Source organism: Balaenoptera acutorostrata, chromosome X, assembly GCF_949987535.1.
Source record: "Balaenoptera acutorostrata chromosome X, mBalAcu1.1, whole genome shotgun sequence".
Classification (NCBI taxonomy): domain Eukaryota; kingdom Metazoa; phylum Chordata; class Mammalia; order Artiodactyla; family Balaenopteridae; genus Balaenoptera; species Balaenoptera acutorostrata.
In genome coordinates, this window is record NC_080085.1 from 65,441,092 (window position 1) to 65,468,796 (window position 27,705).

The 27,705-nt window shown below is 36.7% G+C and overlaps 1 protein-coding gene across 2 annotated transcripts in view; it reads right to left on the reverse strand.

Annotated features, from left to right (window-relative positions):
• ZDHHC15 (zinc finger DHHC-type palmitoyltransferase 15) overlaps nt 1-27,705 on the reverse strand; it is a 127,378-nt gene that overhangs the window by 23,868 nt on the left and 75,805 nt on the right. Inside the window, exons 8-10 of one of the 2 annotated variants that reach the window (XM_057537544.1) lie at nt 25,352-25,484; nt 23,622-23,748; nt 13,943-14,046 (exon numbers count right to left, since the gene is read on the reverse strand). In XM_057537544.1, the coding sequence (XP_057393527.1) occupies nt 13,943-14,046; nt 23,622-23,748; nt 25,352-25,484 (364 nt within the window). The remainder of the gene's footprint in view (nt 1-13,942; nt 14,047-23,621; nt 23,749-25,351; nt 25,485-27,705) is intronic. The other variant, XM_057537545.1, reaches the window with a different exon arrangement.

A 27,705-nucleotide genomic window follows, 5' to 3' on the forward strand; every position in this document is an offset into this window, starting at 1 on the left:
CTTCTTGACTCTGAGGTTTTTCTCCTACATTCTATGTTTATTCCTGTTCCCTTTATTTCCCCTCTCTCCCTTCTTTCTTCTTTCCTTCCTTCCTTCCTCTCTCTCTCTCTCCCTCTCTCTTTTTATTTCTTGCTCTCCCCTCCCTCTAACCCTTACAAGGGCTGATCCTTCATTCCCGACTTAACAGCTAGGCCAACTCCTGCTCATCATCGACACTATGGGGGACACCTTCTGTACCATTCCTTTGTGGCAACTTTTCAGGCATTAACACCTGGTTGGGAGACTACCTTGGAAGGGGTAGCATCTAAAATCATAAGTGCCAATCTTGACCAAATTGCGTGGTGGATTTTGACATGAGAGCAGAACTTTTGGATAGCACAAGAGTTAGAGACATTACCTCAGGCTTGGGTCTGAAATGGGTCAGGCTGCATCAATCCTGACTGATACCCCTCTGGACCATATACTCCGGGATTGGGAAAGATTCAGACAACAGGAATTAAAAGAGAAAAAACTTATTAGGTTATGTAATCAGGTTTGGCCACAATATGAGTTAGGAAATTTAAAATGGGGTGAGGTACCATATGTCCAAATTTTCATGGCCTTGTATTTAGGCAATGAAACACAAAAGGAATTTAAGGCATGCATAGCTTGGAGGGATAACTCTAGGAAGGACACAGAGGACATTTTAACTGACCCACCACCCTACAGTGCCATGCAGTACACCAGGTGGGGAATGATGCTGTCCCTGAGGTAGACCCACAATGGAATTCTATTGATAGGGATAGATGGGGTCTGTTTGATAGATGGTATGAAGAAATTTACAGTAAAACCTGTTAATTATGAAAAGGTGAAAGAGGTCCAATAGGGACAGGATGAAAATCCTGCCATCTTCCAAGGGAGACTAGTGGAAGTTTTTAGGAAATATATGAACATGGGTCCCTCCTCCCGTAAGGGACAGGACCTTTTGGCTATGAATTTCATAGCCCAGTCTGCCCCAGATATCAGGCGGAAAATTCAGAAAGCAACTGCTGGTCCTCAGACTCCAATGAACGATTTGCTCCTATTGGCTTATTCGGTTTTCAATAATAGGGATGTGGCTGAAAAGGCTAAATGCACCCAGATAAATATGCAAAAGGCCCAAAAGATGGCAGTGGCTTTGACCCCTCAGAGACCACCAAAGGGGAAGCCAACTTTCCTGGGCCAATCTGGCCCTGGTGGATCACTAGGCCCACGGGTACCCAGACAGGACCAGTGTACCCTGTGTAGACAAAAGGGGTACTGGAGGGAGGATCAAAATCAATGTGCCCTTTGCAAACAGCCAGGACATTGGAGGAGGGAACGCCCCAGATGCCAGACAGCAATGGGGACCCCTTGGCCATTGATGGTTTTGCAATCAGAAGACTGAAGGGGCCCAAGGCCAAAAGCTGCTCTGCCTGAAACCGAGCAGGACCCTGTAGGGGCTCCTGGGCACAGAGGGCCTTTCTGTTCAGCCTCCATGACCTTCCCTAAGATTCATGAACAGTTGCTAATCTGGGAAGGGAAGGGATGCAGAGTCAAGGGAGGAACAGCCAAGAAACAATAGTGCAGCCTTGGGTCAGAGTCCTGGTTCCACCTCAAGGGATACACATAACAATATCTTTAAGCCCTTTTATAGAATAAAAAACCAACAAATGGAAGATGTAAGCATTCTCCATACCAGAGAAGACCAATTAAGGTCAGACTAAAGGAACCAGAGAAGCCCATCAAGATTACCTGAGATGAGATTAAAGGAGGACAGGCTCTGTACACACCCTAATCTTGTCAGGAACCTCACCCTTAACTATTGCTATAAAACTCTTCATCAAGTCCTCCCAGGTTGGGACACATAATTTTCAAGGGCAGGAGTCTACTGTGCCCCCCTTTGCCTGGCAAAGCAATAAAGCTATTCTTCTACTTCACCCAAAACTCTGTTTCTGAGATTCCATTTGGCAGCAGTGTATAGAGGCTGAGATTTCGGCATCATGCCTAGAGATAACATCTCATAACTAGTGTTGAGCCTCAGGTAGTCATTGATGTGGCAGGCCACTCGACAGAATTTCTTATAGATACTAGTGCAACCTTTTCAATCTTAACCCAAAAGATTGGAAGCCTTAGCAATCATAAGGAGTATGCAATGGGGTGTCAGGGAAGTGGAAGGGGCACACTTTCCAGGAACCCCTTTTGTGCAACATCAGTGCCAGCTGTTTCTACATTCCTTTCTGTCTGTGCCTGATTGTCCCATCCCCTTAATGGGAGGAGACTTATAAACTAAGTTAGGGGCCACTCTGTTTCTTGAGGGGCAAGGGAACCACTCTCATCACCAAATGATTCTAACAGAAAGTGGAAAGGAACAGACTAAATCTGGAGCTGAAATAGAAGCCTTAGTAGACCCTGGAGTGTGAAATACCAAGGTCCCAGACTTGGTCAAAGATATCCAGCTGGCGATTATTAATACCTGAACCAAAATGGGAGACCACCGGTCTGACTAAACTGACCATAGCTGATAGGATTTTGGGGGGAACCCTTCTCCCCTAAGGCAAATGAGGGAAAATAAAACATTCCAACATAAGTGAATGGGTGTGCCAGTTCTTTCATAACATTGAGGTAGCTACCCAATTCTTTGAGGGAAAGAAAAAAAAAATTGTCTGGACTTAAGGGAACAAAATCATCCTGGAAGGAATTTGCCTGCCTTTCTCATGCCTTTGAGATGCAAATGTTCTATCTGGTCTTCTCCAGGAAACCCTTATCTCTGCCATTTTTTAAAATGCAAATTTTGGGAAAAGGGCTAGAGAATTTGGAACTTGACTTATCAAGGACAAATAAAAATCTTAAGTGTCTTCTCCATAAACATTAGTAAAAAGGATTTAGCCATCTAGACAGGTGACCTTGATTTGTTCCATCTGCCTTTTCCATCTGCCAGAAGCCCAATTTGAATCCAACCTCTTGTAACTGATGGGTTTTACATTCTTTTACCTGATTCAGGGCTGAAATTTTGGAATGAGAACTATGAGGTCTCTGTGTTTGTTTGTGTGTTCATATGTATCTATATGTGTGTTGTAGATGTATGGTATTGCCAAAATTAATTTGTAATAGAGTTCTATTTAATTGACTTAAAGGAAACTAAGTACTTATATAAATACTCAGAAATGTAAAAGAATCTGGCTAGAATGAATTTCAGGTTCATGTCATCTGAGAAATATTCAGTACTAATCAGATAGCTGGTATTAAAGGTGGCTTAAACTTGTTGGTTTGATGTCTTTAGAGTCATCAATGTGAAGTATAGTACTTCTGTTGTACCTAGGTTTACTAGAGGTCATATAAGACCTTATATCTGTTGCAAATTTGTCAGCAAGGAAAGTAAGTGACTCAATGTGAAAAAAAAAACTTTTAAGGAAAGTAAGATGGGTGTTTTCAGTAAAAGACGTGTGAGGAATGGGAAAGGAACACTGAGAAAAGAGTTGTGCATGATCAGGATTTTCTAAGATTGGATTGAATTTAGTTGGGTAAATGGATTTTGTTGGGAGTAAGCTGAGGCAAGACTTGGAATTGGTTTCTCTCTCTGTTAAGAGAACAAAGTATTCTTGGAATGCTACTTTTGATAACAGATTGTGTGAGTTTCTTTGCCTTTAAGTGATTTGTATTTGCTTTTGAGATCTCTTGTAACTTTTGTTAAAGAATAAGTATTACCTCACAGTGACCTATGATCTTATTTGACCAAGTGTTTTGAAACTTTTTGGCAAACTTCCCAAATATCAAATTTTTATTAAAGTTCTTTTGACTTCCAGCTAACTTTGGGATGCTTTAGCAAGCCCCTGAGGCATCTCAGAGAGAAATATTTAACTAGGATTATTTGGTATGTTAAATTAAATGTAATCAGTCATAATTCTGGTTATTATAACCAAGCTTCTTTATCAATTACACTGCAATCAGATGTTTAACCATGACTTTTAAATCTTTTGTCATTTATAGATAGTTATTTTTGTACTTTGATGCTGTTGCAAAAGTGCTTCACCTTTAAGAAGATTCATAGGAAGGCTATGGAAGCAGTTACAACAGTTCCACAACAAGATGATGGCTATGAGAGGATTCCAGCCCATATCGACTTAAAACAAGGAGGCATCTGGCCCCTGGGGCCCCTATATCAGGCATCCAGAGACTTTTACTCCCTGACAGGCAGGGTCGACGCATCTGCTCAGCCTTGAAGCAGTTACAGAAGACAGACCATTGCCCCTAAGCTTCCCATAAGAATATGGGAGTAAAATCTCTGAGGGGGGAATGAAACAGGAGGGAAGGGGGCAAGGCACCACCTTTAAAAGAATGACATAGCTGTTGAGGACACGACAAAAACTGGTTAGAAACAACTAGGTCCAAGATTGTAGAAGGTTCAACTTCCAGTAGACCTTGAGCCTTATTATATGCTCACTGTAATACATTAGCATGTTAAATGACACACTCACAGGTGCCATGACAGTTCCAAGGCTGACCTGAAAAGGCCAAAAAGTGGGCGGTGGCCCAATTCCTGGAAATCCCCGCCCCTTCCCTGAAATAGTTGGAATAATCCTCCCACTCATTAGCCTATGAAATTACCCACCCCATAAAAACTAACCACTCCATATTTTGGTGCCTCTTGCCTTCCCCACACTCTGTCTATTGAGTCTGTATCTCTCTAATCTAAATCTAATTCTTACCTAAAAAAAAAGAATTGACTGAGACTAAGGACTCTTCCAATTTAGCCCTACCTATTGCCACTATGCATGGGAATAAGTAAGGGCACTTTGGTGCCCTTGAAGGGGTATATTCTTTAAGGTAGGAAGCATGAATTTAACTTATGACCTTGCCTAAGTCCTGTGGTAGTATCTTAAAGTTCCTCAGGCATAATCATAGAGGCCTGGTTAGGCCCAAAGAATTAAGTGATAAGGTAATTTTCTCTTCAAGCAAGATTCAATGGCTGTCTCTGATTGGGAGGTGATTGCACAGAACATCACCCAGAGATGATTCTAAACAATAAAGCTCTTGATGTGTAAGGCCTCATCTCAGAACCAGAGTTCTTATATATAGGATATCCTTAGAGAGTCTGAGTTCTGATGAAGAGAAGGGCTCTTACCAATGCTTTCAGAAGGTACAGCAATTAGAGCAATCTCTGGCATAGAATGGAAGTGTGCTTTGGTAGATTATCACCTCATCATCTTCCTAAAACAACATTATCCTCATATCAAGCCCCTGCTTAAAAACCATCAGTAGTTCCCCATTATCCACAGAAGAGTCCTTAGTCTTGTACCTAAGGTCCTATTCAATCTAACACTAATTCACCTGTGGCATTAAGCTAACAATCATCTTCTACATGCAACCTTATTTTGCAAGGGTTGAAGATAGTACTGAAATGAAGGTGATGAGGTCTATAACTTCAAGTAGTTCCCATCCAATCCACTACCATTCAAACTCTTTGTTGGAGCTAGGCTACTTTCTTCTTCATATCCTCCTCACTTAGCTTGGGGTCTCATGCATTATAACCTGTGATTTTCCTTTTAACTTCTGTCATTTCATTCCTTGCCACAAATCCAAATCCCATCTCATCTTTAAGGCCCAAATTCTCTCTCCTCTATAAAGCCTTTCCTGACTAGCCCAGCCTAAAAGAACCACTCTCTCCTTTGAATTCCTATAGGACAAATTTTATGGTTCTATTTATTTGGTCAATAACATACCCTGTATTGTGTTTTGTAAGACAATTTTTCATGTATGTGTCTTATCTTCCCAAATAAATGCAAGACGCTTGAGTTCAGACACAAAAAATGCATAATGTCCCCTATGGGTTCAATGTCATACACTTAATATGCTCTCAAATTATACTAGCTTATTTCTTCTGTTCTTTTTCGTAATGGGTTATTTATCACAGCAGCAGAAACTACCAAATTGAAAATAAATAAATCAGAAACTTCTTCTACCTTGAGCAGTTACTAATGATCTCATACAAAAAAAGTTTTACCCAAAGGAGTAGGAAATTATGCTATATATAAAGCATATAATCTGCTAGAGTCTGAGGTCAATATTTTCCTGGATAAGTGTCCAGCATTTGACAAGGAGTTTAATTCTTCCAAGCCCTGGTTAACATTAACACTGGAAAGTTGTATTAGCAAATTCAAGTAAATTTTGTTTTTCATATGAAGATTTTTTTAACTTGATAAAAATATCTCACCTGGAATATTAAAATTATCAAAATTGAAGAGTTGATTTTCAGTCTCATTAGCTACAGCTAGAAAGCAATGTTGGTGAGTTAAGGAAAGCTTGGTTCTTTTCTGCTGGATTCTTTTAAAATATCATTCTTGTCATAGTTAATACATTGGTATAGAGTAACTGGAATAGGCTGTGCATAATTATTGTGTACCCTAGGACTTGATCCTGACCTGGAGCTCCCTACTGGATTCTCAAACCAGGCTGAAGGAATACTCATGGATAGTTGATGGAATAGTTGATGGATGGTCATCAAATCACAAAAGAAGAGAACAAAAGAGGAAGGGAAGAAAAAGACCTACAAAAACAAATCCAAAACAATTAACAAAATGGCAATAAGAATATACATATTGATAATTGCCTTAAGTGTAAATGGATTAAATGCTTCAACCAAAAGACAGAGACTGGCTGAATGGACACAAAAGCGAGACCTGTATATATGCTGTCTACAAGAGACCCATTTCAGGTCCAGGGAAACATACAGACTGAAAGAGAGGGGATGGAAAAAGGTATTCCATGCAAATGGAAATCAAAAGAAAGCTGGAGTAGCGATACTCATATCAGACAAAATAGACTTTAAAATAAGCACTGTTACAAGAGACAAAAAAGGACACTACATAATGCTCAAGTGATCAATCCAAGAAGAAGATGCAGCAATTGTAAATATATATGCACCCAACATAGGAATACCTCAATATATAAGGCAAATGCTAGCATCCATAAAAGGAGAAACCAACAGTAACACAATAATAGTGGGGGACTTTAACACCCCACTTAGATCAATGAACAGATCACCCAGAGAGGAAATCAATAAGGAAACACAGCCATTAAATGACACATTAGACCCCATGGACCTAATGGATATTTAAAGAGCATTCCATCCGAAAGCAGTAGAACACACATTCTTAAGTGCACATAGAACATTCTCTAGGATAGATCACATGGTGGGCCACAAAGCAAGCATCAATAAATTTAAGAAAATTGAAATCATACCAAGCATGTTTCCTGACCACAACTCTTTGAGATTAGAAATCAACTACAAGGAAAAAACTGTAAAAAACACAAACACGTGGAGACTAAACAACCAATGGATCACTGAAGAAAGCAAAGAGGAAATCAAAAAATACCTAGAGACAAATGAAAATGAAAACATGATGATCCAAAACCTATGGGACACAGGGACTTCCCTGGTGGTCAAGTGGTTAAAACTCCATGCTTCCACTGCAGGGGGCATGGGTTTGATCCCTGGTCATGGAATTAAGATCCTGCATGCCGTATGGTGCAGCAAACAAACAAAAACCACAAAACAAACCAAAAACCCCACAAAACCTATGGGATGCAGCAAAAGCAGTTCTAAGAGGGAAGTTTATAGCAATGCAATCTTACCTCAGGAGACAAGACAAATCTCAAATAAACAACCTAATGCTACACCTAAAGCAACTAGAGAAGGAAGAACAAAGAAAACCCAAAGTTAGTAGAAGGAAAGAAATCATAAAGATCAGAGCAGAAATAAATGAAATAGAGATGAAGAAAACAATAGAAAAGATTGATAAAACTAAAAGCTGGTTCTTGGGAAAGATAAACAAAATTGATAAACCTTTAGCCAGACTCATCAAGAAAAAAAAGGAAGAGGGCTCAAATCGATAAAATTAGAAATGAAAAAGGAGAAGTTACTCACTGACACTGCAGAAATACAAAGGATCATAGGAGACTATTAGAAGCAACTCTATGCCAATAAAATGGAAAACCTAGAAGAAATGGACAAATTCTTAGAAAGGAACAACCCTCCAAGACTGAATCAAGAAAAAAATAGAAAATATGAACAAACCAAATTCTATCAAACATTTAGAGAAGAGTTAACACCTATTCTTCTCAAACTATTCCAAAAATATTGCAGATGAAGGAACACTCCAAAATGTATTCTATGAGGTCACCATCAGTCTGATACCGAAACCAGACAAAGAAACCACAAAAAAGAAAATTACAGGCCAATATCACTGGTGAACATAGATGCAAAAATCCTCAACAAAATACTAGCAAACCAAATCCAACAACACATTAAAAGGATGATACACCATGATCAAGTGGGATTTATTGTAGGGATGCAAGGATTTTTCAATATCCACAAATCAATCAGTGTGATACACCACACCAACAAATTGAAAAATAAAAACCACATGATCATCTCCATAGATGCAGAAAAAGTTTTGACAAAATTCAACACCAATTTATAATAAAAACTCTCGAGAAAGTGGGCATAGAGGGAACTTACCTCAACATACTAAAGGCCATATATGACAAAGCCACAGCTAACATCATACTCAATGGTGAAAAGCTGAAAGCATTTCCTCTAAAATCAGAAACAACACAAGGATATCCACCCTTGCCACTTTTATTCAACATAGTATTGGAAGTCCTAGCCATGGCAATCAGAGAAGAAAAAGAAATAAAAGGAATCCAAACTGGAAATGAAGAAGTAAAACTGTCACTGTTTGCAGATGACATGATACTGTAAATAGAAAATCCTAAATGCACTACCAGAAAACTACTAGAGCTAATCAATAAACCTGGTAAAGTTGCAGGATCCAAAATTAATACACAGAAATCTGTTGCATGTCTATACACTGACATTGAAAGATCAGAAAGAGAAATTAAGGAAACAATCCCGTTTACCATCACATCAAAAAGAATAAAATACCTAGGAATAAACCTACCTAAGGAGACAAAAGACCTGTACTCTGTAAACTGTAAGATGCTGATGAAAGAAATCGAAGAAGACACAAACAGATGGAAAGATATTTCATGTTCTTGGATTGGAAGAATCAATATTGTCAAAATGACTATACTACTCAAGGCAATCTACAGATTCAATGCAATCCCTGTCAAATTACCAATGGCGTTTTTCACAGAAGTAGAACAAATAATTTTAAAATTTGTATGGAGACACAAAAGACCCCGAATAGCCAAATAATCTTGAGAAAGAAAAACAGAGCTGGAGGAATCAGGCTCCTTGACTTCAGACTATACTACAAAGCTACACTCAAAAGAGTATGGTACTGGCATTAAATAGAAATATAGGTCAATGCAACAGGATAGAAAGCCCAGAAATAAACCCAAGCACCTATGGTCAATTAATCCATGACAAAGGAGGCAAGAATATACAATGGAGAAAAAGTCTCTTCAATAAGTGGTGTTGGGAAAACTGGACAGCTACATGTAAAAGAATGAAGTTAGAACATTCTCTAACACCATACACAAAAATAAACTCAAAATGGATTAAGGACCTAAATGTAAGCCTGGATATTATTAAACTCTTAGAGGAAAACATAGGCAGAACACTCTTTGACATAAATCTCAGTAATATCTTTTTGTATCCACCTCCTAGATTATTAAAATAAAAACAAAAATAAACAAATGGGAGTAATTAAACTTAAAAGCTTTTTCAAAGCAAAGGAAACCATAAACAAAATGCAAAGATAACCCACAGAATGGGAGAAAATATTTGCAAATAAAGTGACTGACAACGGGTTAATCTCCAAAATATACAAACAGCACATGCAGCTCAATATCGAAAAAACAAACAACCCAATTAAAAACTGGGCAGAAGGGGCTTCCCTGGTGGCACAGTGGTTGAGAGTCTGCCTGCCAATGCAGGGGACACGGGTTCGAGCCCTGGTCTGGGAAGATCCCACATGCCACGGAGCAGCTGGGCCCATGAGCCACAATTACTGAGCCTGTGCGTCTGGAGCCTGTGCTCCGCAACAAGAGAGGCCGCGATGGTGAGAGGCCCGTGCACCGCGATGAAGAGTGGCCCCCGCTTGCCACAACTAGAGAAAGCCCTCGCACAGAAACGAAGACTTAACACAGTCATAAATAAATAAATAAATAAATAAATAAAAGAACGTGACTTTCTAAAAAAAAAAAAATCCTAAGGGAAAATCACTTTAAAAAAAAAAAAACTGGGCAGAAGATCTAAATAGACATTTCTCCAAAGAAGACATACAGGTGGCCAAAAAGCACATGAAAAAATGCTCAGCATTGGTAAGTATTAGAGAAATGCAAATCAAAACTACATTGCAGTCTCACTTCACACTGGTCAGAATGGCCATCCTCAAAAAGTCTACAAACAATAAGTGCTGGAGAGGGTGTGGAGAAAAGGGAACTCTCCTACACTGTTGGTAGGAATATAAATTGGTACAACCACTATAAAGAACAGTATGGAGGTTCCTTAGAAAACTAAAAATAGAACTACCATGTGATCCAGCAATCCCACTCCAGGGCATATATCCAGACAGAGCCATACTTTAAAAAGATATATGTACCCCAATGTTCATAGCAGCACTATTTACAATAGCCAAGACATGGAAGCAACCTAAATGTCCATCAACAGATGAACGGATAAAGAAGTACATATATACAATGGAATATTATTCAGCCATAAAAAAGAATGAAATAATGCTGTTTACAGCAACATGGATGGACCTAGAGGTGCTCATACTCAGTGAAGTAAGTCAGACAGAGAAAGACAAATATAATATGATATCATTTATTTTTGGAATCTAAAAAAAGGATACAAGTGAACTTATTTACAAAACAGAAACGGACCCACAGACTTCGAAAACAAACTTTTGGTTACCAAAGGGGAAAGGTTGGGGCGGGGGGAGGGATAAATTAGGAGTTTGGGATTAACATATACACACTACTATACATAAAATAGATAATCAATGAGGACCTACTATACAGCACAGGGAACTCTACTCAATATTCTGTAATAACCTATACAGGAAAAGAATCTGAAAAAGAATGGATATATATATGTATAACTGAATCATTTTACTGTATACCTGAAACTAACATAACATTGTAAATCAAGTATACTCCAACATAAAATAAAAATTAAATTAAAAAAAAAAGAAGAACATACCAAAAAATAATGAAGAAAAATTATGGTAATAAGTGATGAAAGGGTCAGAATTGCCAGCGGTAGTCAAAAGGGATTTTATTCTATATATGTTTTACAACTTTTAATGATTTGTATATTCATGAATTCTTCCTATTGTTAAAGTTAATAAAAAGTCATAAAAGCCAAGGAAAATCTCCTCAGAAATATACATTGATCTGTCACTTTTGATTTGCACATTTTTTCTATGCATGTGTACATTAATCTCATCAGAGAAGCCTCTTTAAATCTTTTGACTTCATAAAGGTGTTTCTTTACCTCATATGTTGCTGTACTAAAATAAGGCATGGACCTACCTACTGTATAGCACAGGGAGCTATACTCAATATTTTGTAATAACCTATAAGGGAAAAGAATGAAAAAAATAGATTTATATGTATGTATACCTGAATCACTTTGTTGTACAATGGAAACTAACACAACATTGTAAATCAACTATACTTCTATTAAAATAAATTAAAATAGATAAATAAATAAATAAAATGCAAAGTAATAAAAAATAAATTAAGGCGGGGATTTTAAAGAAGATAAAGACTGTATATAGTTCCTGATTATGATATTACATATTTTCTTAACAGGTTACTCTTTTTCCCTATTTTACCAATTTATATACATTTTAGAATGCTTTGCATTATATAATGTACAAGTACATCATTTATAGTAAACTAAATATTATATTTGGGGCTAGGACTGAAACCCTGATATTATACCTTAAAGAAATTAAGTTCAATACATGAAATTTTAACTTATAGTAACTTTCCCAGGAATCTAAGTTGTCAAAAGTGCAAGGACTACTTGTATATGACCAGTTTTGCACAGAAATTTTGGGTAAGTGAGGATAACACAGAATCAGACAAATAGTACAGCATGAGAACGTGTGTTAGAGAAAAAGGAGAGTTTTCCAATATTTAAATTTCTTAGATACTGTAATGGGTGATAAAGGAGGGTTGTGAATCTCTTTCAATGGACTTTTAAAAAACCTCACTTATTTGGGATGGTACAGTGTTCTTGCTAAAGCTATAGGTGGCTTATACTCTGTGACTTACAATTTATGTAAGAAGCAGTTGAATGTATTATATAGTAAGATAGCATGCAGTCACAGCACTGTGTCTCATGTGTATTTGTCCAAAGGACAGATACAACATTATACTGGAAAGAATCCAGTATTTGGAATCAGGATGCCTTACTTTACGTCCAAGTTCTGCCTCTTTCTTGCTATGTGATCTTGCATAAGTTATCTCACATCTCCAAATCTTAGTCTCCTCAGTTATAAAATGGGAATGGTATTAATAATAATGCCTACTTAACCTGACAGTTGTGAGACAAAGGATATGAAAAATAGTATATGAAAGTTCTTTGTAAACTATAAAATGGTGTACCTATTTTTTATGATTGACTATTTTTTAAAAAGTCTGGCTTTGAAAACTACTTCAAGAAAATAACCTCTTTATAATGCAGTACTGCATCTATAATTAAAGTTTTCCACTTGCCAAAACAAGGCTCAGATATGAATAGTTTTTTCCATTGGGGAGATTTTTCAAACCATGTTAAGACCCTAGAAGTCTATGATTTCTATTAGAGTTTGGATTTCTTAACACCAAAATAAAAGTTCTTATCACTTGTAACCACGGTAAGTAAAAGTCTGATAGCTGAAGGATGGTAGGTCAAAATACTGTCAGTTTTTCAATAAAGAGTCAGCAGGGTGAGGTAAAGGAGCTGCTTGTGTTATAAGTTCTTTGGGCTGGGTAAGAACTCCTTCCTTTTCTAACTATAGATTTTGGACTGTTTTGTCTTCCTTAGTCCTAGTAACAATGCCTTATTCTAAAACTGGACTTCCAGGTAGAGAAGCTGGGACTAGATCATCTAACTGGGGAAACATTTAGAAAGGCTTGTTTCCCACCTCTGCTCCCCACCTCAATGCCTTTCCATGTCCTTATTCAGCTGCGTTCATCCCAGGTACAGTTTGTAATAACTACTACAAGTTCTCACTCAAAATTTCTGTCAGCTACGGCATTATTGGGACCAGTCTGCTATTAACAACATAAACAAATGTTAGAGGCACAGAAGTAAGCATGGAGAAAAAGAATAGGTGGCAATGGGGTTACATGACATGAGAACTTAACTTTTAGCTCTTCATAAAAACCTCAAGATGACTCAATAATCTGGTGGGAGAAAGGTGGAGGGCAAAGTTCTGATTCCTTATTTTTTCTTTGAGGGCTGCCTTTTAGAAAAGTATACTAGGTGGATGTGTAGCCTTGCCCCTATATACTATCATTTATTTTTTCATGTATTAGACCATTCTAAAGCAGAATGGGCATGAGATTTTAAAGAAAATTTAGCCAATGTGCATGAACCAGGGTAGAGAAAGGTGAGCTGTTATCCACTGATTGAATCAATTCAAGCAAAGTACTCCAAGTGACAACTGGCAGGATTGTTTACAAACATGCACAACACTGTTTACTATGTTTCCCGATTTATCTGATTGGTTATAAATTATAGTATCACAAAGCTGGTAAGGAACCTTCCAAGATGTCATCTAATCCTACCTAAGCCACCTATATTTGCTAAACAAATCTGGCAATACTTGCCCTTCTCCATCCAAAGGGCACTTATGAGGTTGACATGCTTATATAATCTTTCTGTACACTATTTTCTCACTATACTACATTCGTTGTGTTAACATAGTTTTTATTAGTCTGCTGAGTGGAGAAAAGACTTCCTTCTCACCCTACTTACCTCGGTTGTCATCCTCATTTTCTTCCCAGGGCTCTTCATTTGCTAGCAATGGGTTCTGTGACTCATTCATACACCTCATAGGGAAAGAGTGTCCATCACCAGGGCTGGTGGGGAAATGAAGGCAGTGAGATATTGCAGCTGACATAGACATTTTATGAAGGTAATAACTCTATTAGAAATAGGAGTGGGGTTCTTAGAAAGATTTAAACCATTTAGCTGATTGGCTAAAGCCATACTGGAATAGGCTCTTACAATAGCATCATTTAGTTGCCCTATTGCTCTCAATTTCTATATCTGTTTGTTTGTCTGCATCAGTCTTGACTCTTTTAGTTTTTAAGCAACTTTTTAATTGCTTCCCACAATGGCCAGTATGGCAAAATGCACATAAAGCAAACTTCATAAATATAACTTAATGATGAAGATTCCAATTTATATCCCATTATATTATTGCTTTGGATCTAAATTTTCAAGAAAAATTACCAGAATCAGAATCATTGAGAGCAGAAGCAAGAGGAACTACAATCCTGCAGCCTGTAGAACAAAAACCACATTCACAGAAAGATAGACAAGATGAAAAGACAGAGGGCTATGTACCAGATGAAGGAACAAGATAAAACCCCAGAAAAACAACTAAATGAAGTGGAGATAGGCAACCTTCCAGAAAAATGATTCAGAATAATGATAGTGAAGATGATCCAGGACCTCGGAAAAAGAATGGAGGCAAAGATCGAGAAGATGCAAGAAATGTTTAAAGACCTAGAAGAATTAAAGAACAAACAAACAGAGATGAACAATACAATAACTGAAATGAAAACTACACTGGAAGGAATCAATAGCAGAATAACTGAGGCAGAAGCACGGATAAGTGACCTGGAAGACAAAATGGTGGAATTCACTGCTGCAGAAGAGAATAAAGAAAAAGAATGAAAAGAAATGAAGACAGCCTAAGAGACCTCTGGGACAACATTAAACGCAACAACATTTGCATTATAGGGGTCCCAGAAGGAGAAGAGAGAAAGGAACAGAGAAAATATTTGAAGAGATTATAGTCAAAAACTTCCCTAACATGAGAAAGGAAATAGCCACCCAAGTCCAGGAAGCACAGCAAGTCCCATACAGGATAAACCCAAGGAGAAGCATGCCAAGAAACATAGTAATCAACTTGGCAAAAATTAAAGACAAAGAAAAATTATTGAAAGCAGCAAGGGAAAAACGACAAATAACATACAAGGGAACTCCCATAAGGTTAACAGCTGATTTCTCTGCAGAAACTCTACAAGCCAGAAGGGAGTGGCATGATATAATCAAAGTGATGAAAGGGAAGAACCTACAACCAAGAATACTCTACCCAGCAAGGCTCTAATTCAGATTCAACGGATAAATCAAAAGCTTTACAGACAAGCATAAGCTAAGAGAATTCAGCACCATCAAACCAGTTCTACAACAAATGCTAAAGGAACTTCTCTAAGTGGGAAACACAAGAGAAGAAAATGACCTACAAAAACAAACCCAAAACAATTAAGAAAATGGTCATAGAAACATACATATTGATAATTACCTTAAACGTGAATGGATTAAATGCTCCAACCAAAAGACACAGGCTTAATGAATGGATACAAAAACAAGACCCATATATATGCTGTCTACAAGAGACCCACTTCAGACCTAGGGGCACATACAGACTGAAATTGAGGGGATGGAAAAAGATATTCCATGCAAATGGAAATCAAAAGAAAGCTGGAGTAGCTATACTCATATCAGATAAAAGAGACTTTAAAATAAAGAATGTTACAAGAGACAAGGAAGGACACTACATAATGATCAAGGGATCAATCCAAGAAGAAGATATAACAATTATAAATATATATGCACACAACATAGCAGCACCTCAATACATAAGGCAACTGCTAACAGCTATAAAAGAGGAAATCAAAAGTAACACAATAATAGTGGGGGACTTTAACACCTCACTTACACCAATGGACAGATCATCCAAATGGAAATAAATAAGGAAACAGAAGCTTTAAATGACACAACAGACCAGATAGATTTAATTGATATTTATAGGACATTCCAACCAAAACCAGCAGATTACACTTTCTTCTCAAGTGCACATGGAACATTCTCCAGATAGATCACATCTTGGGTCACAAATCAAATCTCAGTAAATTTAAGAAAATTGAAATCATATCAAGAATCTTTTCTGACCACAACACTATGAGATTAGAAATGAATTACAGGGAAAAAAACGTAAAATCCACAAACACGTGGAGGCTAAACAATACGTTACTAAATAACCAAGATATCACTGAAGAAATCAAAGGGGAAAACAAAAAATAACTAGAGATAAATGACAATGAAAACACGACGATCCAAAAGCTATGGGATGCAGCAAAAGCAGTTCTTAGAGGGAAGTTTATAGCTATACAAGCCTACCTCAAGAAACAAGAAAAATTTCAAGTAAACAATCTAAGCTTACACCTAAAGGAACTTCAGAAAGAAGAATAAACAAAACCCAAAGTTAGAAGGAAAGAAATCATAAAGATCAGAGCAGAAATAAATGAAATAGAAACAAAGAAAACAATAGCAAAGATCAATAAAACTAAAAGCTGGTTCTTTGAGAAGATAAACAAAATTGATAAACCATTAGCCAGACTCATCAAGAAAAAGAGGGAGAGGACTCAAATCAATAAAATTAGAAATGAAAAAGGAGAACTTACAACAGACACCGCAGAAATACAAAGCATCCTAAGAGACTACTACAAGCAACTCTATGCCAATAAAATGGAAAACCTGGAAGAAATGGACAAATTCTTAGAAAGGTATAACCTTCCAAGAGTGAACCAGGAAGAAACAGAAAATATGAACAGACCAATCACAAGTAATGAAATTGAAACTGTGATTAAAAATCTTCCAACAAACAAAAGTCCAGGACCAGACGGCTTCACAGGTGAATTCAACCAAACGTTTAGAGAAGAGCTAACACCCATCCTTCTCAAACTCTTCCAAAATCTTGCAGAGGAAGGAACACTCCCAAATGCATTCTATGAGGCCAGCATCACCCTGATACCAAAACCAGACAAAGATACTACAAAAAAAGAAAATTACAGACCAACATCACTGATGAATATAGATGCAAAAATCCTCAACAAAATAATAGCAAACAGAATCCAACAACACAATAAAAGGATCATACACCATTATCAAGTGGGATTTATCCACGGGATGCAAGGATTCTTCAATATACGCAAATCAGTGTGATACAGCACATCAACAAACTGAAGACTAAAAACCATATGATCATCTCAATAGATGCAGAAAAAGCTTTTTACAAAATTCAACACCCATTTATGATAAAAACTCTCCAGAAAGTGGGCATAGAGGGAACCTACCTCAACATAATAAAGGCCATATATGACAAACCCACAGAAACATCATTCTCAATGGTGAAAAACTGAAAACATTTCCTCTAAGATCAGGAACGAGACAAGGATGTCCACTCTCACCACTATTATTCAACATAGTTTTGGAAGTACTAGCCCCAGCAATCAGAGAAGAAAAAGAAATAAAAGGAATACAAATTGGAAAAGAAGAAGTAAAACTGTCACTGTTTGCTGATGACATGATACTTTACATAGAAAATCCTAAAAATGCCACCAGAAAACTACTAGAGTTAATCAATGAATATGGTAAAGTTGCAGTATACAAAATTAACGCACAGAAATCTCCTGCATTCCTATACACTAATGATGAAAAATCTGAAAGAGAAATTATGGAAACACTCCCATTTACCATTGCAACAAAAATAATAAAATACCTAGGAATATACCTACCTAGGGAGACAAAAGACCTGTATGCAGAAAACTATAAGACACTGATGAAAGAAATTAAAGATGATACCAACAGATGGAGAGATATACCATGTTCTTGGATTGGAAGAATCAATATTGTGAAAATGACTCTACTACCTAAAGCAATCTACAGATTCAATGCAATCCCTATCAAATTACCAATGGCATTTTTTACGGAGCTAGAACAAATCATCTTAAAATTTGTATGGAGACACAAAACACCCCGAATAGCCAAAGCAGTCTTGAGGGAAATAAACGGAGCTGGAGGAATCAGACTCCCTGACTTCAGACTATACAACAAAGCTACAGTAATCAAGACAATATCGTACTGGCACAAAAACAGAAACATAGATCAATGGAACAAGATAGAAAGCCCAGAGATAAACCCACGCACCTATGGTCAACTAATCTATGACAAAGGAGGCAAAGGTATAAAATGGACAAAAGACAGTCTCTTCAATAAGTGGTGCTGGGAAAACTGGACAGCTACATGTAAAAGAATGAAATTAGAATACTCCCTAACACCATACACAAAAATAAACTCAAAATAGATTCGAGATCTAAATGTAAGACCAGACACTATAAAACTCTTCGAGGAAAACATAGGAAGAACACTCTTTGACATAAAACACAGCAAGATCTTTTTTGTTCCACCTAGAGTAATGGAAATAAAAACAAAAATAAACAAATGGGACCTAACGAAACTTCAAAGCTTTTGCACAGCAAAGGAAACCATAAACAAGACGAAAAGACAACCCTCAGAATGGGAGAAAATATTTGCAAACTAATCAACGGACAAAGGATTAATCTCCAAAATATATAAACAGCTCATTCAGCTCAATATTAAAGAAACAAACACCCCAATCCAAAAATGGGCAGAAGACCTAAATAGACATTTCTCCAAAGAAGACATACAGACGGCCACGAAGCACATGAAAAGATGCTCAACATCACTAATTATTAGAGAAATGCAAATCAAAACTACAATGAGGTATCACCTCACTCCTGTTAGAATGGGCATCATCAGAAAATCTACAAACAACAAATGCTGGAGAGGGTGTGGAGAAAAGGGAACCCTCTTGCACTGTTGGTGGGAATGTAAATTGATACAGCCACTATGGAGAACAATATGGAGGTTCCTTAAAAAACTAAAAATAGAATTAGCATATGACCCAGCAATCCCACTACTGGGCATATACCCAGAGAAAACCGTAATTCAAAAAGACACATGCACCCGAATGTTCATTGCAGCACTATTTACAATAGCCAGGTCATGGAAGCAACCTAAATGCCCATCAACAGACGAATGGATAAAGAAGTTGTGGTACATATATACAATGGAATATTACTCAGCCATAAAAAGGAATGAAATTGAGTCATTTGTTGAGAAGTGGATGGATCTAGAGACTGTCATACAGAGTGAAGTAAGTCAGAAAGAGAAAAACAAATATCGTATATTAATGCATGTATGTGGAGCCTAGAAAAATGGTACAGATGAGCCAGTTTGCAGGGCAGAAGTTGAGACACAGATGTAGAGAACAAACGTATGGACACCAAGGGGGGAAAACCGCAGTGTGGTGGGGATGGTGGTGTGCTGAATTGGGTGATTGGGATTAAATGTATACACTGATGTGTATAAAATTGATGACTAATAAGAACCTGCAGTATAAAAAAAACAAACAAACAAAAAACAACTAATACTAAACTTTCTTTGGGTTATTTGTATGGAAATATGTTAAAATAAATGTTTCAGAAATTACATGAAATTTCTAAAAATCTTATATGTTCTAGTATAATGTCATAATTCTAGTTATTACTTTAAAATGTATATCTCAGAAATAACTAAATTTCCTTGTCAATTGCATTATTATGAACTTTCATCAAATCTTTAACCATGGTCATATTTAAGTCTTTTGTCATTTACAGACAGTTCTGGGTGTACTCTGATGGTTTTGCAAAAATGTTCCTATAAAAGGGTTTCATCTTCAAGGAATTCATGGAAAAGACTCTGACAAGTACAGGTTTCTGGTAACTGACTATACTGCTGAACTGAATGAATAAGCATTTTCAGAACTCCAATGGAAAACTGATGAATTCATAAAAGTGCTAACAAAAGATCAAGATGAAAAAAAAATTAATTACATGGGACTGAGTGTACTGACGAGGATGATTATAATTTGTGTGACTTTCTGTTTGAATTAAAAAAAAAGAATCATTGAATTAACTGGCGATAAGTTGCTGTGAATTGGTGATAGATAATAATAATGGCTGAATGCCCTGTTATTTGGCTTGTATGGCAGAAACGTTATTAGAAGCTGGGAGACAGAGCAAAAGTGAGGCATTTCTAAGAGTGCAGATCCTGGGGGCAATTATCCTCCCCCAGAATTGATAGTTCTCTACAGAGGATGTAACTATACTGATTATAAGTGAGTGGGCTTTGATTTTTGCTCTTGTTCTTTATTCCAAAGAAGACTCATTTTAGACCTCCCTTTGGCGTAGTGATATTGTGTGTGTTTGTGTATGTATGTGTGTGAGTGGGGTGCAAATAATTGTTGGTATTAGTTATTAATCAACATTACCCACTGACACAGTTTTGTCTTGTGATTTATAGCCAGGGCATAGGATATACCACAGCTCTTAAATAAATGAGCCTGTAAAACACTAACTGGTACAGAGGAACTACTAGGGCTATTAATGAAGAGGAGAAAATCTTTCTTAATTACCACCTTACTCCAGCAAATTTTCCTCAAATAAGTGAACAAATGGCTGTATCCCTGTCTGAAGAATGGATTGAAAGGGGATTGCAAGAAGCCTATAAATAAGCTTTGCTCCAGAGCTAGTTTAGTTGATGGTAGTTTTAATCTGGTTCATGAAGTCACTCAGAGGACACAAGCTCATCTCTCCTTCATTGCTTTCTCTTCATTCCTGTTGCAATTATAAGAATTACCTAGAATCTCTAGACCAATCTTTGTTTGTTCTTACTTTTTGTTCTTGTTTAAATTAAAAACTTTAACTTTTCCCTCCATGAAAGTAATATAAGCATTTAATCCCAAAATATGAAAAGTGGAGACAAGAAAAATAATTTCTAAGACTGTTGCCCACTTAGAGCATTTTGGGGGTATATTTCCCCTCTGTTGTTTTTCTTCTCCATATATTTGTTTTTTCATTTATAAATTATTTTATTTTTAATTGTTGTATAGTTGTACAATATTATATAAGTTACAGGTGTACAATATAGTGATATACAATTTTGTTTGTCAATCCCAAACTCCCTAAATATCTCCCCCTCCCACTTCGCTCCTGGTAACCATAAGTTTGTTCTCTGAGTCTGTGAGTCTGTTTCTGTTTTGTAAATAATTTCATCTGTATCATTTTTTTTAGATTCCACATAATTGATATCATATGATATTTCTCTTTCTCTGTCTGACTTACTTCACCTAGTATGACAATCTCTAAGTCCATCTATGTGACCGCAAATGGCATTATTTCATCCTTTTTAATGGCTGAGTAATATTCCATTGTGTATATGTACCACAACTTCTTTATCCATTCATCTGTCTATAGATATTTAGGTTGCTTCCATGTCTTGGTTATTGTAAACAGTGCTGCAGTGAATATTGGGGTGCATGTATCCTTTCAGACTATGTTTTTCTCTGGATATATGCCCAGGAGTGGGATTGCAGGATCATATGGCAGCTCTATTCTTAGTTTCTTAAGGAAACTCCATTACGCTGATACTAAAACCAGATAAAGACACCACAAAAAAGAAAATTACAGGCCAATATCACTGATGAACATAGATGCAAAAATCCTCAACAAAACACCAGCAATCCAAATCCAGCAATACATTAAAAGGATCATACAGCATAATCATGTGGGATTTATCCCAGGGATGCAAGGATTCTTCAATATCCACAAATCAATCAGTGTGATACAGCACATCAACAAATTGAAGACTAAAAACCATATGATCATCTCAATAGGTGCAGAAAAAGCTTTTGACAAAATTCAACACCCATTTATGATAAAAACTCTCCAGAAAGTGGGCATAGAGGGAACATACATCAACATAATAAAGGCCATATACGACAAACCTACAGCTAACATCCTACTCAATGGTGAAAAGCTGAAAGCATTTCCTCCAAGATCAGGAACAAGACAAGGATGTCCACTCTCACCACTTTTATTCAACATACTTTTGGAAGTCCTAGCTATAGTAATCAGAGAAGAAAAAGAAATAAAAGAAATCCAAATTGGAAAAGAAGAAGTTAAACTATCACTGTTTGCAGATGACATGACACTATACATAAAAAATACTCAAGATACCACCAGAAAACTACTAGAACTAATCAATGAATTTGGTAAAGTTGCAGGATACAAAATTAATACACAGAAATCTGTTGCTTTTCTATACACTAACAATGAAAGATCAGAAAGAGAAATTCAAGAAACAATCCCATTTACTATCACACCAAAAAGGATAAAATACCTAGGAATAAACCTAAGGAGGCAAAATACCTGTACTCCGAAAACTATAAGACACTGCTGAACGAAATCGAAGAATGACACAAATAGATGGAAAGATATACTATATTCTTGGATTGGAAGAATCAATATTGTCAAAATGACTATACTACCCAAGGCAATCTACAGATTCAGTGCAATCCCCATAAAATTACCAATGGCATTTTTCACAGAACTAGAACAAAAAATCTTAAAATTTGTATGGAGACACAAAAGACCCCGAATAACCAAAGCAATGTTGAGAAAGAAAAATGGAGCTGGAGGAAATCAGGCTCCCTGACTTCAGACTATACTACAAAGCTATAGCCATCAAAACAGTATGGTATCAGCACAAAAATAGAAATATAGATCAATGGAACAGGATAGAAAGTCCACATGTTTGTATATATCAAAAAAACGTAAGAATCTCCAAGTCCATTGTTCCAGTAATTCCATTTCTGGGAATTATTCTAAAGCTAGAGATAAACTAGGCACAAAAATGTTCATTGTGGCATTATTTCCAGGCAATAATTAGGAAACAAACTAAACATCCAACACTATGGGAATATATATTTCCCCACTGGCTGGAATATGATGTAGTTAAAAGTAATGGCTATAAAGACTATGTCACAGGGCTTCCCTGGTGGTGCAGTGGTTGGGAATCTGCCTGCCAATGCAGGGGACACGGATTCAATCCCTGGTCCAGGAGGATCCCACATGCCACAGTGCAGCTAGGCCTGTGTGCCACAACTACTGAGCCTGACCTCTAGAGCCCACAAGCCACAACTACTGAGTGCACATGCACAACTACTGAAGCCCACATGCCTGGAGCCCATGCTCTGCAACAAGAGAAGCCACCACAATGAAGAGTAGCCCCTGCTCGCCGCAACTAGAGAAAGCCTGCGCACAGCAATGAAGACCCAATGCAGCCAAAAATAAATAAATTAAGAAAATAAAGACTATGTCACAATAAGGGGAAATGTTTACTATACTTTAAGTGAAAAATGTAAAATTCAAAGTGGTATGTATACTGTGATTAAAAATATGTACAAATATATACAGAAGAAAAACAACAGAGTTGTTTAAAAACCAAATTCATTTACAAATGACTGGTACCAGTTTACACTGCTTCAAACAAAGCATGAGAATGCTTATTTTATCATGCCCTCACCACCTGATTTATCTTTACTAACCTAGTAATGAAAAACTCGGGAAATACAGTTTTACATTGGACTGATATCTAGTGCGTAATACAGTCAAAATTGAATTTGCTACTTCAAGGCATGGTCCAGCATCAACTTCTTTCATTGGTAATAATTACCTACCTGGACCCAATAGGTATTAACCAGAACTTCTTGTTATCTCCAAACACCTGCTGGATATTTTTGATGAAGCCAAGGTTGAACCCATTTTTCTCTGGGCCACCTGTAAACACTGGAGTACAGAAGGCCTCTATGGCAGGGTAGGGAAGTTGAAGAAAAGAAGAAGAGAGCAATAATCAGGACCATTACAATTTTACAGTTCTCCATGAATGTGACTTGCTTCTACAATATTTTTTTGCTGTGGTAGCATAGGCCCCTCATTCTTAGTTATTGCTAAATTACTTGGTAAAAACCAGCTTAATCACTTTAATACAAAGTAAGTTTGTTATTAAATATAAAGAATTGGTACACTCTTTAAAAAAATGCAGAAGAAACACATGATGGTAGAAATAATTGAACAGTCATAGGGGTAGTATGTATTTTGTACTGCATGTAAGGAGTGAAAGAACAAATCTAACAGCACTTTATTTGAATCTAAATGGCAGTAACAGCCAAATGGTCTCTATATTTAGAGCTGGGACAAAAGTAATGACACATAAAGAGATGGTAATGACATTGATTTGGTTTTGAAACATTTCAGAAATGAACACGTTCACACTGAAGGCTGCAATGTAAGAAATTGAGTTTTATTCCAGAAAAAATGTCAATGGGTGAACTATAATCACCTCAACGACTATGAGAAATTGGACCATGTTAGTGCACATTATTTTTAGATACACATTTATCCCACTAAGCAAACACTTTCACTGTTGGACTCTGGCTGCATCTGGCCATTTCCCTTTTGTTCTTTGTTTTCAGATTGTGTTATCATGAAGCTTTTAGTACTTTTCTACATTGTAGGTGATCTCTAAGCCAAATATGCTAATCTACTACCCTAGCAACTAAGTGCTACATATATATTTGGTTTAGAAAATAAGTGCAAATACTTTTTTAGCTGTTATCATTATTAGCAAATGAATTCCAAAAGTATAGTGGCTTTTGCACTATACTTTCCTCAAATTTATCTTAGCTAAACATTCATTATTTGGATACTTTCTCCTTAACCCTCATGCATTGATTTGTGTACAGTATAAATATTTGTTTCACCATGAAAACGACTATTGCACTGGATCCATCAGAAATGCAATTCTCCAAATAAAAGCCCAGAGTATAGAGTAATGGAAAAATTTTCAGAGAAAAATTTTCATTTCTTGTGCTCATTTTCTAGAGACTCACTTGTTCAATGTGTTTATTTCATTCCCACAGTCCCTACACAGCTCCTTGATAACTGTAGATATTCAATGATTTGTTGGTTTGGATTTTTTCTCAGGACTCTGTTTTTAGAAGTGTTCAATAAATTAGATTTTTCTATCTTTATTGACCTTGAATTCCTCCTTCTGATGTTCCCTTCTGTACTGCTTCTTTCCTTCACTTCCTTATGTGAACACCCTTTCAAAATTTTCAAGCTGTAAATCTGGGGAGTTATTACCCAGAATGAACTATAAAAAGCAATGGTCATTTTTGGTTTTGTGTGAGGTTTTATTCACTAATGTTCTCTTTAGTCTGTAAGCTTCATTCACTATGGTTCTCCAGTTTGGTAAAACGTGTTTACATCTGTTTCCGTTTGGAGGCAAAGAGATGTCACTGCAGGTGAAATGTTTCATTGAAAGTTTTTCTCTTCCCTGGGAACAATCCATAGGTCACAGGGATATACATTCATATGTTTTTTTCCTAGTCTTAATATCCAGTCTTACCTAAGGTGGTTTTGTTTCTGCTGACAAGCCAACAATGGTAACCAAAGAGAATCACAAGGCTGACAAAAAACATGCAGGCCACAAAGAGGAGAAAAAGGACATGGAACTTAGAGCGAACACTGGGCAATTCCCCCTAGAAAAGAAATAATAAACAAACAGAAACAAAGGATTAAAGTCATAAGGTTTGGCTAGTTTTTCTGTATAGGTTAGTACTTTCTTCCATATGTATAAAATGTCTAGCTGTAATTAAAAAAGTAGATTTTGTAAAATTTTTACAAAACAGTTCTTTCTGTGGATGACCATACCTTATTATGGATATGCTATCAGCCTACACAGCCTAAAATGGATCTTTGCTTAAGTGCAGTTCAGTGTAAAATAGAGTATATAATGTACCAATTAGAAATGGGTAAGATTAAAAGAGTATACTGAAGCCATAACTGGTATGCAACCTCTTAAAGCTTGTATTCCATTTAGTTTGTAAATTTTGAGTCATTGGCTAGAGGTGATCTTGAGGTCATATGGTTCATCCTCTTGTTTCAAGGTGGGTTATTCTGGAATACTTTATATGTCATGTTTCTTTGGATATATGTGTGCTAAAAATGTCACAGTGATATATGTAGGAAGTTAAAACACATAGGTAGAATTTTAAAATATTCTACCTCTAAGTCGACTTGATTTTAAAGCTCCTGCAAATTTTGTGTGGTTGTTTTTTATAGTTGAAGTAGAATGTGCTGGTATATTACATCCCGTGAAACAGCTGTTTAGACAGTAAAATCATGCAAGATTTGACAGGCAATTGTAAAAGTAGGTAGCTAAAGATTTTTATAGTTAGCTGGGACATCTCATTTTCCATATGGCAACAGTTTTTGTTTTTTTTTAAAAGCAGCCCCAGACTAGAATGAATTTTCTAAAGTTCTATAGCATGCACAGCATGTAACATTTTGTCTTCTGAAGAGAACTTTAGAAAACATTTTCAATTTTGGAGTAAGAATTTGGGAGAAAGACTTTTCTTTATTTCCCCCTTTCCTGTGCTGATCATTGTTTTGGTGTGATGAATTGCTTTGAAATATTTCCAAATGCTCTTGAGTAGTAAAGGTGATTCTTGGTTGAAGTCAACCTTGACATTAGGATCTAGTTCTACTACAGTTTGGAAGGAGAAAGTTAAGGCTTGGAAACACTTGGCAAATTCAGATGGTACAGATTTTTTTCGTCTCTTAGAGGAGATTTAAATTTTTTTGATGTAAGGAAATATTAGGAATCTTCCAGACAGTATGTGTTTGAAGGATGAAGATAAGGTGAAGTAAACCAGTCAGATGCTTTCAGCTGAGGGGTGGTCTGGGTGAAATTTGCCTGGGGGCAGAGCACCCCAGGAAATAGCTACACCAAGGATTTTGACCTTCAGGAACTTTTATGTGAAGCTCCTTTTTGAAATGATTCCTCTACAAAATCTTGGCCTAAGCACCCAAATTGAATTTGATTGGTTTTTGTTTGTTTCATTTTGAATTTATAGGAAAGATTTTGTAGTGGTTTTTGCCTGGCTGTGTTTTTGTTTTCATAATCTCTACTTTTTCTTAATAAGTTTTTAAAAGCTTTTAAAGCTCACATTTATTTTACTTCTTATCTTTCATGTTTAAATGGACAATAGGAAATGGCTGGGCAGGAGGGACTGATATAAAGTCAGTTCACACTCTGAGGGGCTGAGCTGCAAGTCTTTCCCTTCCCTAATTGCTCTTATAGAACTCTCTTCTGTCTGCCAAAGCATATCTACTGTGTTGTCCCTTGATAAACTCCTTAATATTTAACTTTCTTTTCTGTTAGAAGAGGGTGATGGCCCTATGTTCAAAATTACCTACTCAGGAGATAACCAAGCTAAATTACTCAAAGCAATAACCACCAGAAACAGTTCAGGGGAATATTGGTAGATAAATCCTATTATCCTAGTTCTAAAAGAATTCATAGCCTCTGTGAGGAGATTCATGGCCCAATGTGGGAGGTGTATATTACTACTTTTTTCATAAGTCAAATATCGATTTCCTATCAAAGTGCTACTCTTTAAGTTAATATTGAGAGGAGAAGCACAATCCGATGGTCTTCTGAATTCTTTACTTCAAAGGAGCTAGAGCTTCTCTATAGTAGGACCATAATGGGCAGTAGGACATGGTACAGTGTTTAAGATTACTGGGCTTAAGAGTCAGACAAGTTCAAGTTCTCACTTTGCAACTTAGAAGCTGGGTGATCCTGAGCAAATCACTTAACTACTATGACCCTCAGTTTTATCACCTTTAAATTAGACTAATAATTCCTGCTCTACCTAGTTCACAAGGTTGTGGTGAGGATAAGATGATATAATAGAT